The sequence below is a fragment of the Nannobrachium achirus genome (assembly GCF_963921795.1).
Source record: "Nannobrachium achirus genome assembly, chromosome: 16".
Taxonomy (NCBI): Eukaryota; Metazoa; Chordata; class Actinopteri; order Myctophiformes; family Myctophidae; genus Nannobrachium; species Nannobrachium achirus.
Genome location: NC_137823.1, coordinates 30,642,116 through 30,662,586, shown reverse-complemented (window position 1 = coordinate 30,662,586; position 20,471 = coordinate 30,642,116). Strand labels below are relative to the sequence as shown.

Genomic DNA, 20,471 nt, shown 5'->3' with positions numbered 1-20,471 from the left:
TGGCAGAGAAGGGGTACAAAGGGGTATTTTGATGGCAGAGTTTGTGTTAAAGTGGGTTCAGACAATATGATAATTATTTTTGTTGCCTATTTAATACTAAATGCATGCCTACGAATGCCATCCCACCACAATCACATCGAGGAAGTTCACTGCCAAATGATGTTGTATGTCATATATTCAACCTAAATGAATGCAGATCTATCACTGTTAGTTTCTGGCCCATGGGGGGCCTGCTCATCATCAGCAAGGCAGCTGTCCACCACTACAGGAGGTCTTCCCGTCCCGGAGGATGGAAATGAATTATGTAAAAGGAGTTGCAGTAATGTGCTCAGCTACTTTTACTCCTGGGATGTCTACCTTTCCCTAACGAATCATGGCATCAGGGACGTGCATAGAATGTTAGAGAGGCAGGGGCTGACATTTCTAGAAGGTCATTTTGGTGAAAATATCGAAAATAGCAGCAGACGCGTTGTGAGCTCGCATGGAGGTCGGATATTTTCGGTGCTTGATTTCTACACAGAGAGGGCAATTATTTCAATGTAAGATGCTTCATTCAAGTTCAGGAGAGTTTGGACAAGGCAATAATTCTCTTTTATGCCGCCTTTCAGGCATTTCTTTCACCATATAAAAACGACATTTATGATCTGGAAAGGGCACTATTTACAGACGGATAAAAGGGCAGGGGCTCAAGCCCCCTTTGATGTCTGTGTGCACGTGCCTGCATGGCATTCCAAGTGCTGCCAAACTTGCAGAGACTTCTGTATTCTTCCACACATCTCTGCAACTTATATTAATTGTCCCGGGCCGAAAAGCCGAAAGGCATGTTTTGCGCCCTGTCCGAGTGTCTGTCCGTCCGTGGTTTCCATCTGTGATCAGCTAATCTCCAGCACTGCTGGATGCAAGAACAGTTTTCACATGGGCCTGTTATTGCGCCAACTGCAGGCAGATTTCTTACACTGTGTTTTTCTGCAAGAGTTACTTACAACAATTGTTCCAATTGTACCTCTGATTGTATCAGTGATTGTTATTAGAGGTGGGACTTTCGCGAACAAATCGAGTCTTTTGAACGGATCTTTGAAATGAATGATGGGATCCGGTTCGCGGTACGGAGCCGTTCCTTTCTAATGAACAGTGGTGGTGGGGAAAGTACAACACATCTTTACTTAAGTAGGCTACTGCAATGTAGTAGAACTACTCTGCCACAAGTAGAAGTTGGGAATTAAAATGTACTTGAGTAAAAGTACAAAGGTATTGGTTTAAAAATGTACTTAATACTTAAAGTACCAAAGTACTCATTATACAATGAAGAAAATGAAGGAAAAAAAACAACATTTGAAAATAGCACAATGCGTTGCGTTGCGACGCGTTGTGAGCTTGTAGATCGGCTATTTTCAAATTGAAGTGATTTGTAATTATAATCAAAATATACAAAGTAACTAAATAACTAAATAACTAAAGTAACTAAAATGAGACAGTCTTTTGAACGGCTCTTTGAAAGGAACAGATGCCAGAGATTCGGCTCACTTCAAAGAGCCATAAATCCCATCTCCAATTGTTATTGTCAGGATACTTGCACTTGGCACCACATTAAGGGCTGTGGTATAGATTATAGGCATTGGCTTATTGATAGCACAGCCCACAGCCTCTCATGGACAGCCCTCTTAAAACCCTCTTCAAATGTTGTTTGCTAGGACCTGCAGCTTAAAACCCTCTTCAGATGTTGTTTGCTAGGACCTGATGAAGATGTTATTCACATCTAAACGTTGTCCCTCTCTGCTGTACTTTGCAGCTTAATAACAGCCAGTTAATATCTCAGAGCTGCTGCAGTGCCTCCTTCTTTCTTACCTTTCTGATTATTCAATGTTGAAGCCCTAAGAGAACCTTATTCTGTCCAATTATAGCTTTTCACATCACAAAAATCCCTAAAAACCCCTATAGCCAGTTTAAGAGATTAATGGTTAATTAACTGAAAGGAAATACTGACTGCAATTTTTGCTAGCGCAAAGCAAACAACAAATTGGTGAAAAGGGTATCTGAGACTCTCCTAAAATGGTGTTAATCAATGTTTCATTTTTATTATCCTCCTCAATCACTAGTGATCAAAAACATATTTGAGACTGAATAGCACCACGTAAATAAGCTGTAGTCTGGTCTTTCCTGTAGCTGGCCTGGATTTGTATGCGATCTGACGCTCTTTGCAGCATATTATTCCCTCTCTCTCTCTATTCCCTCTCTCTCTCTCTCTTCTCTCTCTCTCTCTCTCTCTCTCTCTCTCTCTCTCTCTCTCTCGCGCACTTTCATGATCTAGAAATAAAGAAGAAATGCTGGAAAGAAATATTAAACATCTTAAGGAGTTTTACTCCAATAACAACACAAAAAAAAGAGAAGAAGACCAGTCTGTAAACTCAGATCTAGCACATCAACACACCATGCCCCTGTGGGACCAAGTGGACGCTTTAACCCTCTGACCTGGGTGAACATTGTTGTGTCCCGTGGCGCGGCCCCTCCCCCCTGCATTTTGATGCATCTCCTTCAGGGAGTGATGAGATTTCTGCGTTTAATTCCTCCTCAGCCATGCTGAACCCTCACAAAGCCTCCTGTCTGCCTGTGTGCATCCTAAGAACCCACACAGGCACACACACACACACACACACACACACACACACACACACACACACACACACACACACACACACACACACACACACACACACACATCATCATCATAACTGTCGGGCAGAAACCTCATATCTCCAAGTTTAAAATTTGTATGTTTTTCTCAAAGTAAAGCCCTGCTTCATCATACAAGGGTGTCGCGCTAAGGTAGTGAAAACAGCAGATCTACAAGCACACAACGCCTCGCGGTGCGAGGCTTGTAGATCGGATGTTTTCACTAGTTTAAATCATTTTTAAAATGAGAAATGCAAAACGAACGGTTTTGGACATACAAGGTTTTCACTCGACAACGACGATATACATACATACATACATACAGTACTGCACTGCGCAGGCCATTGGGTTCTCACAGATATGGCGGTAGAGTACACACACTGAAATAAAGTGCTTTGGTGAACATCAAAGCATTTAGTTCCTGTTACAGAGTGTCTTTCTCTTCCTCTGTCTGTGTGAGTGTCTCTCATGTTCCTCTCCCATCAGCATATGGTGATGCTGTTAAAACTTTAAAACAATAGCGGGCGTGTCATTTGTGTTGTCCTGTACGGTGAATGATCACAAGAAATACTTCAAAAACACAAACGGCAAACACACGCACGCACACACCACCACACACACCGCACGCACGCGCACGCACGCACGCACGCACGCACGCACGCACGCGCACACACACACACACACATTCAGTCAGTCATACACAGTGTTGGAAAAAGTAGCTTCTGTATACAATAGGGCTAAAGTGGTTAATGTATGTTAATTTATATATGCAAAGTAACTATAACTAAAGTTTTCAAATAATTGTAGTGCAGTAAAAGTACAATATTTGGATCATAAATGTAGAGTGTAAAAGTACTGAAAATTGGAAATACTCAAGTACAGATACCACAAAACAGTACTTAAGTACAGTACTTAAGTAAGTGTACTTGGTTACTTTACACCACTGCACACCGCGCACACACACACACACACACACACACACACACACACACACACACACACACACACACACACACACACACACACACACACACACACACACACACACACACACACAGTCAGACAGTCATACACAGGTAGCAAAGACTCCTTGTGCTATAACAGAGCACTAGTGTTTAATCTGGTTTGCTAATCACCGCTGCAGTAAGGATGTTAAATATCATACCGTGGAACAGTTACCACCCTCTCACTGCCATTGTTTTTTTTTTAAAGCTATCATAAAGATATCAGGGCGCTTCTTCATAAAGCCAGCTACTATAGGTAGGCACTCTGCCATGACCATGAAATTCACATTACAGACAGGCACTTGAGACAGTCAAGTGCCTGTATACAGCCATGGCCAGCATTAAGCATGAAACCTGTTGACTTGAATTTATTATTACGCCTATTCGTGCTGCTGAAGAATGGCACAGCTCGCCTACTTTGCATTTCAGACACGTATCCGACAACGTTTATCCAGAATGACTGTATTATCACTTCTACGAGACATCAGAATTGGGATGAACAAAATGACATGCGAAAAAAAGTGTAAAAGACAGACGATGAGAAAATATGGGAGAAAAGAGATAAGAAACTAGATACCCGTGGGACATGATGATTTCTTTGGTGGGCCCAAATCAAAAAAGAGTTGTACAGCAAGTACTAGTGTTGATGAGTCTGTGACTGTCGAGTTGTTATCGGAGGAAGAAGACGCAGAGTTTCCACGGCCTCTGGGAGATGATAACCCCCACCAGCAGCAGTGTTCAGCCAGGGCCGAGTCTGCCTGCAGCGGGGGCGACTACCAAGTTTAGCTGCACTTGATGAACCATTCCATCCCAAGGACTTGGAACGTGACGCGTGCATTAGGACCACGGCCCAGCCCCCCCTGCTGTATATGACTTCCCGCAGCTATGAGTGGATATGGTATTAACCCATTCAGAACGGGTACACATTATTGTGTATCATTATTTTATGCAAGCTTACAGCGCGGCACCGAGTGCCGCGCTGCGAGCTTGTAGATCTGCTATTTTTTTTAAATCGTGAAAGTTAGAATTTTGACCCGATTCTATAAGTGTCTTTTGAATCCTTCTAAGATTTTTTGAAAAACCTATGTTTCTATGTCAGCAATCTGGCCAGCCATCGTCAAAGAAAAGGTCCTTTTCACTTAACTGGAGCTCAGTTAGTCTGTTCTTGAGAGACTACTATGTCAGTGGTTCTCAAACTTTTTCATGTGAAGGACCCCCAAAATGATATTTATTTGGCCACGGACCCCCATCTCAAAATATTTAGTTCCAAGGACCACCCAGAAGCAAAATTTGAGTTGCAAAATTTTGCTTTGAAAATACATATATTCAAAGATTTGCACACATTTTCACAACTTTTTTCAAAAATAGCAGATCTACAAGCTTGCAGTGCGGCACTCGGTGCCGTGCTGTGAGCTTGTATATCTGCTATTTTTCAATAGTTAAAGCAGTCAATAATTCTAGGCCTAAATACTTTACATCTACAACTAATTTTCAAGACTAATGTAGACTAATGTTGGATCGGATTTGTAGGGGCAGTCCCTATAGGAAGCTTCATGTGGGTGCATATATTACACAACTCTCGCACATCTTCCGGTCCCATCCTAATTTACAGTACACTTTAAGACAGAATAAGACATTATAAAGCCATAATAAGAAATAATGTGTTGGTAATTAGAACTAATAAATATGTTTTATTAGACAGAAACAAAGACAGAATAGCAGAAAGAGCGCACCGGCAGTTCGATCATCAGTCGTGCTGCATCTGCCGCACGGAACTGTAAGTAGGACCGGCATCGCTGGTAACTGCCGCGGCAGCCACCACCGCACGGACCGGCAGTTTACCGCGGAGGGACCTGCCGGTCCGTGCGGCGGCCGCCGGTTCTACTGCCGGGACTGCTGGTCGAACTGCCAGGGTTTATCGCCGGCAATGCAGTGCGACTGCTGGTGCCAGAGAATGTATCTGCTCTTTCTGCTATTCTGTCTTTGTTTCTGTCTAATAAAACATATTAGTTCTAATTACCAACACATTATTTCTTATTATGGCTTTATTATGTCTTATTCGGTCTTAAAGTGTACTGTAAATTAGGATGGGACCCATCTTCCTATAGTTTTTAACCTAACATGCATTTCACTATTTACTTTTATTTATTCATATAAGATTCTTTTTTCAGGATTTTTATTTCGACAGCGACAGTAATAGCCAAAATGTGTCATTCCCCTACTCTCTGTCCTTGTTTCACTATTTGATATCTACATATTTCACCCTAAACATTTACTGTATTATTGTCAGGGTTTGTGATGCTCAACTCATTCTCAACTGGTATCAGTTTAAATCAGTTATTTCTGGCAAACCTCATGGTCATAGTCACACCCTATCAGAAAATGACTTGCTGTGTTGCTATACCAAAGGCCGACAGAGAGACACAGAGAGAGAGAGAGAGGGGTGATATAAGAAATAAATTCATTTTCACACACCCACGCACACATGCAGGCTCACATGTAGGCGGGCATGCGCACGCACGCACGCACGCACGCACGCACGCACGCACGCACGCACGCACGCACGCACACACACACACACACACACACACACACTGTATAATAATGTATAATCAGATGTAAAGGAAGTATTCATTGTTTTTCCTTTTTTTATTTAATTTCCAATTTAGCATAAGATGCATACAAATGTAGTCCCAATAAATCAGGCTTATAATTTATGCAGCAGATGAGGAAGATGGCTTTGAAACATAAAATTACATTAAGATACGGTAGCTGAGGTGTGGTTTTCCAGTGGATATTATTCGGTCATACTATAACCCATATGATTGATTCCGCTGTGGTCGCCCATTATTTTTTACATCTCAATATCTTAATATTCAAGACCTTTTTGTATTGTATGCATTATGGATGTTTTTATTGACAAGGGACTATGAACGGACTATGAACTATGAACCGACTTACAGTTTATGGCATTATGTTGCTCTATCATTGTATCTTTCTTTGTTGAGGCTGCTATTTGTCTATGTGGATGCACTAAACACCATTTCGTTGTATGTTTCATACAGTAACAAATAAACATCGTATCTTATCTTACCTTCACGTCACATACAGTACTGTGTATTGTTTATGACGCATGAAGGTGAACCGTGGGCAGATACTGGCTGCCAATATGTTATTACGTTACATCTTGTTGAACTGCCAGCACTATACTCCTAAAATTCCTATCTATCATTGCTGTGTACGGGCTTTGACATTTCAAAATACTTTCCTTTCATCAGCACGACTAAGGACACTTTGTCGTAAAGTGAAAGGCAATTTTGTTGTCATGTCAAGGGAGGAGTGATGAGAATTGTGCTGTCACTTTGGATGTACTCCTTTCTATTATTGCGATGACCACCGTATCCAAGAAATGAACCACGTCACCACGCAGGCTTCTTTTCTTTCGCTCTTTCTTTCGTTCTTTCTTTCTTCTACACAGCCTTCAAATTCAGTCCTATATTGCGCTGAGAGAACATGGTCATTTGAACTGTTATACACTGCTGTAACACTACTGTAGCTACCATTATGTGTGCAATTTAACCTAACCTGGCCCCTGGGGGGCGCACATGGCACGCGGTGAGATTTATTTTCATGGCAGACCCCTGAAAAGCGTTTGTGGCAAGTTTGGTGCAGATTGGAGCAACATTGACTCTGTGGCACCCAGGGGGCCCGGGGGCTCCCCACCGGGGCTCCTGGGGGTCACAACATGGCCCCCGATGTGACAGACCCCTGACCAGTTTTTGGGGGCCACGCGTGCTCCCTGCATGGTGTGGCTATTCTGATGGCAGACCCCTGACCGGTGTTTGTGCTAGGTTTAGTGCGGATCGGAGCAATGGTGCGCCTCCCAAGTCTGAATGTTACGTTTGTGACACCCGCTGTCCACCCACAGTCCACCCATTAGGCAAGTTTAATATAGGATAACACAGTGGTTCTCAAATGGACTCCAGGGAACCTGTGGGTTCCTTTAGTGGGGTCTAAATTTACCCGTACAAGTTAACCATGACAGTGTACAAATGGAACCAATTTGGTTCCATTTGTACACTGTCAAGGTTAAAGAGGCAGTGCCATAGTTTTGTACTTTTTCTGGTTTTCATGTGTCTATGGGATTGACAGTACTTCATTAGACTCCCTGGTGTGGTTGTTATGAGCAATTATGTATTCCCTTTGTATTTGGGGTTTCTTCCTGGGGGCATCATATAATCATCCCCTCCCCTTTTACCATTATAATACCTGATCATCATGTTTTAGGGAGGAGGGGGGGGGGGGGGGGGGGGATCATGGCACTGCATATTTAAGGGGGGACCTTTGAGAACCACTGGGATAACACATGCAATGCTGGTGACTGATGCCCACATCTCTCTCCCTGTGTCTTTCCTTTGTGTCTTCTCTCTCTCTCTCTCTCTCTCTCTCTCTGTGTCTCTCTCTCTCTCTCTGTGTCTCTCTCTCCTGCAGGTATCATGTCTGCCACGGGGAACGGCTATGTCATCTACATGACCATCAAGCGCAAGGCCAAGTTAAAGCCTCCGGAGCTCATGACTGTTAACTTAGCCATCTTTGACTTTGGCATATCAGGTACTGTGGTATATTAAGCATTATCTTTGCGTTATTTTGTTATACTGCTTGCTTGATGACAAAAGACCTGTTACATTTCATGTTTTGGAAAGCTGGGATTTAGCATTGTCCACTGTGTTTTAGGGAAGGCTCGAACAGCATTCCTGTGTTAGCTGATCTAAGTGAGCGGGTTGGTGAGTTGTAGGGTTGGATCATGTCTTGAAGGTATGACGGCATGTGCCTTTGGTTGCCTTGTAGGCCAACACCAGTGTTTTTTTTCAGCGTTCGCTGGGCAGCAAACAAAAACAAAACGTCGTTGTCGGGTGGAAACCTTGTATGCCCAAGACCGTTCGTTTTGTATTTATCATTTTAAAAATGAACTAAACTAGTGAAAATAGCAGATCTACAAGCACAGAAATGCAGGGATGGAGAAGGGGAGGAGATGTGTACAGTTTGGTTGGTTGGCAGTGTCTCTTCTTAATACTCTGGAGAAGACTGTCGTTGTGCTGTTGAAACGTCAGTCGCTATTCTTTCTGCACCTATACGTTTCTAAGATGATCCATGTGCGCCAGGTTTTCCCTCTTTGCGTATGTCTCATTACGTTTAAGGTTATCCTCTCTCACCATGGGTCCCTATACCAACACATTTCACTGTGGCATCCATCACACCTGTATGGAAGCAGGCTTAGCCAGTAGATGGGTTGTCAAGCCAAGTTATGTGTGAAATTCATTATCCTCAAAGCGAATGTCGCTGTAACAACTAACAAATATGAAAGATACCATGATGACAGAGCATCAAAACCCGACAGGAATGCAAAAATAAACCAATACCAGCAGGGACATGCTGGGCCCCTGATTCAGCCCGTGAAAAAGAGTTGGAGAGGCCCTCACTGCGCGCTATAGAGAGAGAGATCTCTCTCTATAGCGTTGCTGCTACTCAAAGATTTGCCATTTCAGATCATGACAATTGACAATAAGCCAGTGGGCCAATTACATGAGTTATATTTCGTCGTTGTCGGGTGGAAACCTTGTATGTCCAAAACCGTTTGTTTTGTATTTATCATTTTAAAAATGATTTAAACTAGTGAAAACAGCCGATCTACAAGCACACAACGCCTCGCACCGCGAGGCGTTGTGTGCTTGTAGATCTGCTGTTTTCACTACTTTTGTGCAACGGCCTTGTATGAAGAAGCAGGGCTTTGCTTTGCGAAAAAATCTACAAATTTGAAACTTGGAGATACACAAGGTTTCTGTCCGACAGTGACGATTTACTTAGTTGGCCGCCCAGCCCCCAAAATGGAACGAAGGCTGACATTTTATTTTACATTTTTTCCTAATGGCCGGTCTGGACCGGCTGGGAATTAACCGGCCGTTCGGGAGCTTTTCCCAATGGCCAGCACGTCCCTGAATACCAGTGATAGATTCCAGCCTAATGCAGTGTGCAGATTGCCTGAGAACCCTCGAATGAATAGTAACAGTTACAGTATGACATTTACCATTCCCTCTTACGCTGGTAGACCATCCATCATTCTCCTCCTCACTGAATGACTGCTGGGAGAGAGTAGACATATCCAATGCATGATTAAAAGAAACAGGCCGCTGTGCTGGAACTGCGTCAGAAGGCATCAGTTGAGGGACTCATTTAATACCGGTAGGCTACTGTACTGTATTTTTATTTAAATGCAAATTTAAAAGTTTGTTACATTACAACAGTGATACTCAAGCTGTGGGCCGGGAACCACTGGTATGGTGGGCCGTGAAGGTACTGCAGGTGGGCCCCCAAATAATTGCCAAAACACTGAGATTTTAACCCATTATGGACGGGAACCCCTTTTTAGAATCGGACTCAGGCCTAAATGGAGTTAATATAAATATAAATAAGAATAATGTGCTGGTTGTCCATTGATCCAGAACACAATCAACTGATTGACAGTCTAGAATCAAATAAATGCTATGAAAATGCACGTGGTCCTGATCCACAATGTGTTTCAAATAGTTGTTTCCAACTATTTCATACATTTTTCAAAATAGAAGCTAACGAGCTTGTTGTACATTTGTACTTTTGCAATGTATCGCATTGCAAAAAAAAAATATATATATATATGTACATTTTAAACTTTAGCCTATGATAACATGCCCAAAATAGGGTTGCCAGTTTGGAGGTGGTTTAATATTTTCTTTAGGGTATAGATGAGTGTGCTTAAATTACTAGTAAATAAAAGCTATATATATAGATGTATTTATTGCAATAATGATGTGTAGTTTGCACTTGTTACACGACACAGGGGAGGTGATAGCGTTCCAGGGAAAGGGGTGCTGTGGGTCTATAAATCTTCGGTCCAACTGAGAAGAGACCCTTTTTAACTGGGGAAAGTCAATGTCAATTTGTGTTTGGCTAGGATTCTTTGGCATCCCATGAATTAATTCATGATGAAGGTAAGAAGTACATGGGCAGTTCAATAGCCCAATATTATTGTCTGATTCTGTTCTGTTCTGATCAGATCATCTTAGCAGTTGTTGCCTCGGATTGTTGATTTATACCCTGTCCTCCATATTTGGATATTGTGGAGTGCTTCAAATGTTGGTGTTCCATCCGATAGGATTCATGGCTCTGTCCAGGGCCCGGAGAGGGCCCTGGTCGAGGTCCTGATTGGTCTTGTGCAGTATTCGCCTTAGGTTGAAAAACAGGAAATGAATTATCACTAATGAGGGGAAGTTGTCTGATGGAGGGAGAAAGTCTAGTGTCTTGGGGGAAGGGGCTGTGGGGTGGTTGAGTAGGCCTCGGCGTGACTGCCCTCTGACCTAACCCCTCCCCTTCCCCTATCGTCGTAAGCACAGAAAGCTTCACCTAAATCCGGATTGTTAACACATACATACAGTACATGCAATGAACAATACAAATTCCCTACTGAATCCTGCGTGGGATCTGGACGGGTAGGTGGTGGTCTGGTAACTGTCTGCAGAATCTAAAGAAGCCTGTGTGGAAGACCCAGGGAGATTTCTCAGGAGAGGTGGTTGAGACTCTTAGAGGTAGTCAATTGTAAGCCTTCAAAGGCTATTACTAACAAGAGAATTCCAAGGCCAAGTAGCCAACTGTGATTGAAGAAGCACAATTATATGCAATGAAAATGACTTTATTGATCCTCAAGGAATCAATAAAGTTACGTAGATCTAAGTTAGATATAACCTAATCTAACAGAAGTTCTATCCTTGAAACCTCCATGGGCAATGGATGCTATTAATGTCTCCATACACGTCTTCCCATTTGCACTTTAGTGCCATTCAGAAAATTAGGCCAGAGATCACAGGTCTTTGTGAGTGGCATGTGAACAAGAAATCATATTTCGTTTGAGTGCTGGGCTAAAGCTAGAGAAATAGCCTGACTTTACACTCATCTCATCAATATGGATGTCCCATATAGCGCCACCATCAGGCCGATTTTTTCAACCACATTTTTGGACACTGCTCCTACACATTTTGCCCTAAAATCACGCTGCGACCTGGCGGTCGCTTATCTCCCGATTAGGGAGTCTTACTGGTTATCTGGAATACCTGTTTTTACATCATAGGTCAACCGGGCAGGTCACTGTTGTGTTGTGAACTAAGAATGAAAGTGGCAAAGATTTATGGTAAAGACGCATGTAGACGCATAAGTTGCCTTGTTTCCAATAAAGGCAGGCCAAAGAATGTACCCTCCTGTGTCTGGAGCCTCTGAACATTTTTCCACTAGAGCCTCCAATGAATTCTCCTCCTTCCTCACTGACAAAATAACATAAAAAATAATGTCAAGCATTTATCACCTCCATATCGGGTAAAGGATATGTGTGTCAACTTCAAAGGCATTCAAATACCATGACAATTTAATCTGATCGATCAGAAATCCTCCTCCTGTTGCCTTGATATACTGCCAACATGCCTCAGATCTTACACAATTCAGAACACGTCTCTTCAAACAGGTTGCTTCTTCCCACAGACCCTGAAAACAGCAGTCACCAAGCCACTCTTAAAAAGAGTAACTTAGTCACGTGACTGTTAAGCAATTATAGGCCCATAAAATATTGAAAAGCTGTATTTCAACAACTGAACAACTTCTTAAAACTAAGCAATCAAACCAAATCAAGGTTTATTTACAGAGCACGTTTAAAACAATGAAGATTGACCAAAGTGCTATACACAGTAAAAATCAAAGCATCAATAAAAAACATTATGCATGTGCATAACGCTTAGCATGAAAACACAATTGAAGTACATTAAGCTCAGTTGTGATCAAAGGCCATTAAAAAGAAATGCTGGCACAGCACTAAACCTTTCAGAAGTCGCGGACCATTCTAGGGCTTCTGCTGTTCAAGATCTACAAGTACAGTACATGCTCCCAGCCTCCCACTAGCTCAGATGATGGAAAACAACTAAATAAGCTTCATAACCGTATCACCAGAGGAATAATGGTCCAACACAGAGTTAATACACTGAACAAATCAACAATTGGCTGTGCTATCTTTTTTTTTCTTCAATTAAACAAAGACAAAACTGCAGTAATCGTTTTTTGGAAGACAGATTGAAAAGTCAGTGCCCAGCTCGGTAAAACGGGTGATCCATCTAGCCTGGAGGCCAGTGATTGTTTCCTTAATTGTTTGCTTCACTTGTTTGCTGTGTGTGTGTGTGTGTGTGTGTGTGTGTGTGTGTGTGTGTGTGTGTGTGTGTGTGTGTGTGTGTGTGTGTGTGTGTGTGTGTGTGTGTGTGTGTGTGTGTGTGTGTGTGTGTGTGTGTGTGTGTGTGTGTGTGTGTGGCGTGCGTGCGTGCGTTTCCCCTTGTCAGTGTTGTCATGCAGAGGTCTCTGTTGGCAGGGCTGATTAATGCAAGCGGCAGTGCCTCTCTCTAGACGACCCAGAGGGAGAGCTGACCAGGTCCCCAGGGCTATGAGACTTGGCTGTTTCAATTTGCATTCCAAAACCGTGCGTCGCCACTTTTATGTGCGAGGGGTTATGGGTTCATTCATATATAATCCTGGACGTGCCTCCAATTTGTCAACGAGAAGGATACTGAGCCATAACAAAAACAAAAAAGGGAGACACGCTGTTTTCAAATGTTCACAAAGCTATTATTAAAAAGTAAATAATTAATCAAATCAAGTTTGAGTTTTAGTTGTTTCAATCAGTGTTATCAGTGTGTCAGCGGACGGATGAGTGGTTATATTTTAGTATGCAAATTCTAACAGCCAGCTCTATATCCCCTGGTAGACAGATAAGCCAGGTGATGCCAATTCACATGTCGTGTGGGAACACACGCGCACGCATGCACGCACACGAAATAAGTTTCTACCAGAGTTTCCTTCACTGAAATAGACAAGGACTTGGTCCTCTGTTGCCACTGTGTGGAAAAAGGATGAACAACATTCCCTCTCATCAATGTAATGCTCTTGTACCTGCAGACACCGGCTAGAAGCCTAGAACTATCAAGCACATGCTAGCACATGATAGTATACTTATGATGGTGTGGGTTATAACACTAATACGCTATTTGTTTAGCACCAAACCGACTGTAAAAATAACTTTACACAGCAACAAAGTTGCTCACACAATAATTGTGAGAAACATACTAAAACAGCATAAAAGTGTAAAAGTGTCCAAGAAACTTGACTTGAAAGGGCTGTGTAATGTCTTTTTTCCCACGACATAGTAACTGTAGTGTTGCCTTTACGTTAACAATAATAATAATTACCGTATTTTCATTGTCTCTGCCAGGCCAAAGGTGTGGCAGAGACTATGTTTTGCACACTGTCCGTCCATCTGCCCATCCGTCCGTCCGTGTGTCCGTCTGTCTGTGAACAGCTGCTCTCCGGCACCGTTGACCCGATCGCAGCAAAACTGTGCACACACACTCCCTGGACGCCAGCCAGAGCAGGGGATTATGCAGAGTTTTTTTTTTACAAAACAATTCTTTTTGTATATTACTCCTATAGATTTTGTCCAAACATCACACAAATGCTACAAATTGCTACAAAACCTGAGATAGCTTGTGATTTTGAGGATAAACAAGAAATGTAATGGTCAATTTAAGTCTGATAAAGCTGCTGTACCCTGCATGTTCAAATCATGTACAGTACTACTGTATACAGTGCCCACTGGTCCTGTCCATCATGAAAGGATTGCATTGATTACAGTCTGTACTATGGGTGGCGAGAGGGACAGAGGACAGAGAGGATTAACACATGTTAACTGCTTTGTGTGTATTTATGGATTGTGTGTGTGCATGCATGTATGCACACGCACGTATGCAGCCTATGTGTGGAGGGTGATAACACCTCCATCCAGCCGGTGATTGTTTACTTGATTGTTTACTTGACTTGTTTGCTCCTGCGACTGGCCAGACTGTTTGTATCTCCAGGAGGCGTGTGTGCCTGTGTGTGCGTGCGTGCGTGCGTGCGTGTGTGTGTGTGTGCGCGCGCGTGCTCACATGACCTGTGTTGCAGTCAGTTGTGTAAAGCAACTAAGTACTTTTACTTAAGGACTATACTTAAGTACAGTTTTGAGGTATTTGTACTTTACTTGAGTAATTCCAATTTCCAATACTATTACTTCTACTCCACTATCTCGGATCCTTTTACTCCACTACATTTATTTGAAAACTATAGTTACGAGTTACTTTGCTGATTTAAATTATAATATTTCAAAACATAAATAAACCACTTTAGCCCTATTTTATACCTTATGCGACGCGTTGTGAGCTTGTAGATTGGCAGTATTGATACGTTTACTTAAGTAGAAAATGTGAGTACTTTTTCCACCACTGGTTGCAGTGTAGGTCTCTCGCACTAAGATGTTCAGCCGGTCTCACGCGCGAGTCAGGAAAACAACACACACAAAGTCACGTTAACTACGAAGGCCAAGCAGCCGGCTGTTGGTTTGCAGAGAGGACTGACGTCACAGAGAGGATTGATCTTACGGAGAGGATTGTTCTCATAGAGAGGACACAGCTGTACTCAGATACAGGTGACCAGGGGTCATCAATATGTCCGTACGCGGACAAATGTGTCCGTGGCAAAGACTCGCCCTTGCCCGTATTTTGATCATAACACCCAATTACTGGATGTCAAGTTTCCAGGTTTTCTTCAGAATATCGTTGTTGTCGGGTGGAAATCTTGTATGTCCAAAACCGTTCGTTTTGTATTTATCATTTTAAAAATGAACTAAACTAGTGAAAACAGCCGATCTACAAGCACACATCTGCTGTTTTCACTACTGTTTCTGCCTGACTGGGACGATATGTAAGACACTTATTTAGTGTGACACTATGTATGGCACATAATGAGTCCACTAGGACAGTGGTTCTCATTTGCACTCTGAGAGTGTACAAATGGAACCAAATGGACCCGTAAGGGTTCATTTGGTTCCATTTGTACAGGCCTGTTATGGTCATTCAGGGCAAGCTCTTTATGTGTTTCTGGTAATATTGTTGTCCTCTCATTTTGTATGTCCGTGGCAATAATGGAATTTTGACAAAAATGTCCTCCACAAGCCACTTGAAGCAGCATGGCGAAGACCCTTGCAGGTGATCCTTTTACAAAGCCCTTTGATCAGCATACATATTAATGGTCCCAGCTGCCAAACACAAACACTGACTGTTCTCTCCGAACCTGGCCACAGCAAGACGCCTGGCCATCCTATTCACCTTATTCCTGGCCCCGCCCACGGCTTCCTGTTCATATCCTGAAAGTTCCTAGAAAACATCATTTGGTTTCCTGTGTCCCTTGCATTAAAATGTCAGTAGATGGTGTTCAGGGCTCTGGGTGAACCCCAGATTTAATATATTTTTCCACAGCCGCAGACCCCATCTGAAAATATGTGGTGCCTGTTTGCGTGCCTGGCGGGTTTTGACTGCCAACATTGTTTTTCAACTCACGGTATGTCGTTTCCTGCCACACTTTGAACTGGCATCGTCCCCAATGGGCATCGGCCTACAGTTGATATAATGTTGCCCATCTCCGTCAGCAGGGAAGTGGAATTGTCAATAGTCTGACTAGTCTACAGCATGTTGTTAGAAGTGTGTGAGCCCTCAAGAACTTGGGGAGGCAATGATCATCCGTCTCTATTAAAACAATAGGTAGAAGTCTGATCGCTCCAAATATCAGACATCCAGGCCCGGGGGAACAGGCTCTGACGCTCTGGGCAGTGTACCTATGATGCGCCCCACCCCCCCCCCCCCCCCCCCGTCTGTACATACCCCAAATGGGCTTCTGAAAGGTTAAATAACAACACAGAGAGACTATACTGTTTGAAAATGAAATAACACATTTACTTCAAAATGAAATAACCATCACTTTATACTTCACAGCTACAGTAAGTGTCTAAATGGGGAGGATAAAGAAAGTCCGATAATTATAGGACTACTCACTGCTATGGTCGAGTGGTCACGATGTCCATGCATCTCTATGCAACTTTGGGAAGGTTGTAAAGGCTTTGGTGGTGATCTCGTACAGTTTCCATAACATCTCCTCATAAAGAACGTCAATCGAGTGTATAAAGTTTGTTTTATATGGGTTGTTAGTTGTCCTGCGTGTCTTCCATGATTCCCGTGGGTGCACGTTGCAAGATGACGCTGAAATGGACTGCTGTCTTCTCTCTCCCCCAGCGCCCCGTTCGCAAATTAATGTAGGCTAAACAGTTCTGATAATACAACTTATTTTGACTGTCCATTCATGTATAACTTAAACTGCGCGGGGTATTCAAACCAATGCAGCTCACAGACTTTAGCGACATCATAACAAACCGACAACTAGGGCCAACCCAGCAACAACTATCATTTCCTGTCTTACCTTCACAATAAAGTGTCTGCCGCGTATCTCCCAATGCAGCTTATTTCACATAGGTTATTATTAACAGGAAAAAGTGTAGCTTAACCCGTGTGTTTTTGTGCAACCAAACTAACGTGCATGTGAGAGTGATGAGGGAGAGAGAGAGAGAGAGAGAGAGAGAGAGAGAGAGGAGGAGAGAGAGAGAGAGAGACATTGAGAAAGAGAGAGAGAGAGGGATTTGCGGTGATATTAATGAACTGCCGTGTCATTTTCAATCGGTCCTTATGACACACTGCCGACACATGGGTTGATGGGTAATTAGTAGAAATGTATTTTACTGTGAGGCGCTCAGCACACCGCATGGGGGCGCCTTCGGCGCCCCCGGTGGCTTGGCGCCTCTGGGCACTTGCCCACACTGCCCACCGTAATCGCCGCTTCTGCAGACATCCCCTGCTCTGAATGGCTGGAAACATTCTGGCCATGGTCATTCTGCCAAAGAATTCCTCCCTTAAAGACAGGGTGCTTTAAGGTTTACTTGTTCTACTTGTTCTTTATCCGGAGGCAGATAAAGGAGAAGTTCAGGAGAAGAACATGAGTCTTTATGCTGCCTTTTGTGACCTCATAAAGGTTTCACAAGAGCATATCACATGGAATTAAGGCCGGTACAAGCAGCGTTTCTCAACCTTTTAGACGGTACATTGTACTGGAAGAGGAGAAAGGGACTTTTGTTCGTGGCAGCCAGTGTGAGAGAAGAGCATGAGTTTGATTTGTGGGAAAAGGTCAGCATGTTCAGCTTTGAATTAATATATTTATTTGATGATGTAAAAACCATATCACTGCACTGCAGGTACAGTATTACCTACTGTACAGTACAGTCCATAAAATGAATCACAGATGATGAAAGCACAAACAAGCCTTTAGTCATTCTCAGCTGCGGTGCTCATGCAAATGATATTATCAGCAATATGTGCTCATCATTATATTGTCCAAACAGAAAGGGACTTGCGGATAGGGACATACTGTACGACATCAATTTATATATTACATATTACATTTATACAATGGAAAACGAGGCATATATACTAGAGGTGTAACGATACATTTTAATAGCGTTTCGATACATATCACGATACATGGTTGACGATACGATACATGGACGATATTGGTTCATTCATGGCGATACGATAATATTCGATTCAATGATTTAAAATCGATATACCGGTAGTAACTATTTAGCAAATAAATTAAATCTACATTATGTGAAAAGTGTGGATAGTGCATGTTTTTAAGGGAAACATGTATTATTATGGATATACCGGTAAATAAGTAAACACAGTGATTATCTGTATTTGAACACACTAGACCTTACCCGTTCAAAGATATGTGCTCCAAGTTACTGTAACTGGTGCATGCGTGAGAATATGTGGGAGCATCATAATGTAAGGAGCAGCCATGGAGGAGTGTATATTTATGATGGATACAAATAATTTAACAGCAAAATGAGGTGAATAGAAGTATGGGGATGTATGCACTTACTGTCTCCACATAGTTTTTTCCATACCCGTTGGAAGATGACCGGTGCATGCATGACCCATGAATGCAGAGAGAGAGAGAGAGAGAGAGAGAGAGAGAGAGAGAGAGAGAGAGAGAGAGAGAGAGAGAGAGAGAGAGAGAGAGAGAGAGAGAGAGAGAGAGGAGAGAGAGAGAGAGAGAGAGAGAGAGAGAGAGAGAGAGAGAGAGAGAGAGAGAGAGAGAGAGAGAGGTCCGGGAGCCGTGGGGTGTGAACGTGGAATCGGCTGATAAAGTTTTTTTTCTCAACTTTATCAGCCTCTTCACTGCAACATTCCTAACTGTGAGAGAGGTCAGAGTGTGTGTGGGGCTATGGGATCCATGGCCTGGAGGAACGGACCGTTAACCCTGACAACAGGCTGAGCTGAACAGGCTGAGCTGAACAGGCTGTGCACCATAAAAATGCTAATATACAGCATACGATTTGTGAAAGTGACAAACGGGCTTCACAGTTATATTAGGTGTGTTCATATGCTAATGGTGATGCGATTTCAGATCAATTGCTCCAGCCACTGAGGAGAAACGCTGTTTCAGACAGACAGACACTCACTCACTCACTCACTCACTCACTCACTCACTCACTCACTCACTCAGACATTCGCAAAATTATAGTATAGATAATGGACAAACCTGCACCTTGACATGAACCCAGAGAGACACATTTATTGATAGACCAGTGTAGCTATATGGAAAGGAAAAGTAATGAAACCCCTCTTTTAAAATTTTCTTCTTAAAAATGCTAAATATAATGCACAAGTAGGTAGTATCGATACAATCGATTATTTGCACTACCAATTCGATGCGATACAAAATCAAACGATACGATTCGATTTTAGCTGTTTTCATTTCGATATACTTAGATTTTTTAAATTAAAAACTATATTTTGATGCAGTTACTATATCTTTACAACCTTAATATATACACATGGACATGGTCATACACACACATCATGTATTGGAGCGACTAGCACCACACACAAAAAAAAGAAACTTTCTCATTCTCATGCGAGAATGCGATTGTCTTTCATTGACTTGTCCTCTTCCTGTCGCCCAGTAACAGGGAAGCCCTTCTTCGTGGTGTCCAGTTTCTCCCACCGCTGGCTCTTTGGCTGGGAGGGCTGTCGTTTCTATGGCTGGGCTGGCTTCTTCTTTGGCTGTGGTAGCCTCATCACCATGACAGTGGTCAGCCTGGACCGATACCTCAAGATCTGCCATCTCAGATACGGTAGGTCAGCATGTCCTCAACTTAGGGGGGTCTAGACGCCAGGGGTCTATCCTTGGCTGAAGTTGGCTCCTAGCTTTTTTTCTTTTTCTTTCTGCACCAAATCTCTTTGCAGAAAATAGCCAATCTGTAAGCTCACAACGCATTGGGAGCTTTAAGATCAGCTGGTTTACCCCAAATGTTTGACGAGGTAACATGTCATTAGGTCGAACACCCTTTGGATCGACCACCAAACTCTAACCCAAACCCTAATCCTAACCTCAGTAAAACTATGCCTAACTCTAACCCTAACCCTAAACCTAACCTCAGTAACCGTGACGCGGGTGATTATCTAACCTGCCGACGCTCGCGGGTGATTATCTAACCTGCCGACGCTGTTCGACCCAACGGGAGTTCGACCTATGGGGCAGTCCCTGTTTGACGAATGTTCGCCTGTTATGACATCTCTCTTTGTCTCGCCCTCTCTCTCTCTCTCTGCCACTGCCACTGTCTCTGTCTCTCTCCATCTCTTTCTGTCTCATCTCTCTCAATTCAATTTCAATTCAAAGGGCTTTATTGGCATGAGAAAACATACGTTTACATTGCCAAAGCAGAAGTGTAACAGTTTTCATGCATCAAGGTGACAT

The 20,471-nt window shown here is 42.9% G+C and overlaps 1 protein-coding gene across 1 annotated transcript in view; it reads left to right on the top strand.

Annotated features, from left to right (window-relative positions):
- Positions 1–20,471, top strand: part of opn5 (opsin 5) — a gene marked incomplete at its 3' end in the record, with an annotated part of 72,777 nt that overhangs the window by 46,573 nt on the left and 5,733 nt on the right. Inside the window, exons 3-4 of the mRNA XM_080744289.1 lie at positions 8,166–8,285; positions 19,678–19,848. Of these exons, the coding sequence (XP_080600415.1) occupies positions 8,166–8,285; positions 19,678–19,848 (291 nt within the window). The remainder of the gene's footprint in view (positions 1–8,165; positions 8,286–19,677; positions 19,849–20,471) is intronic.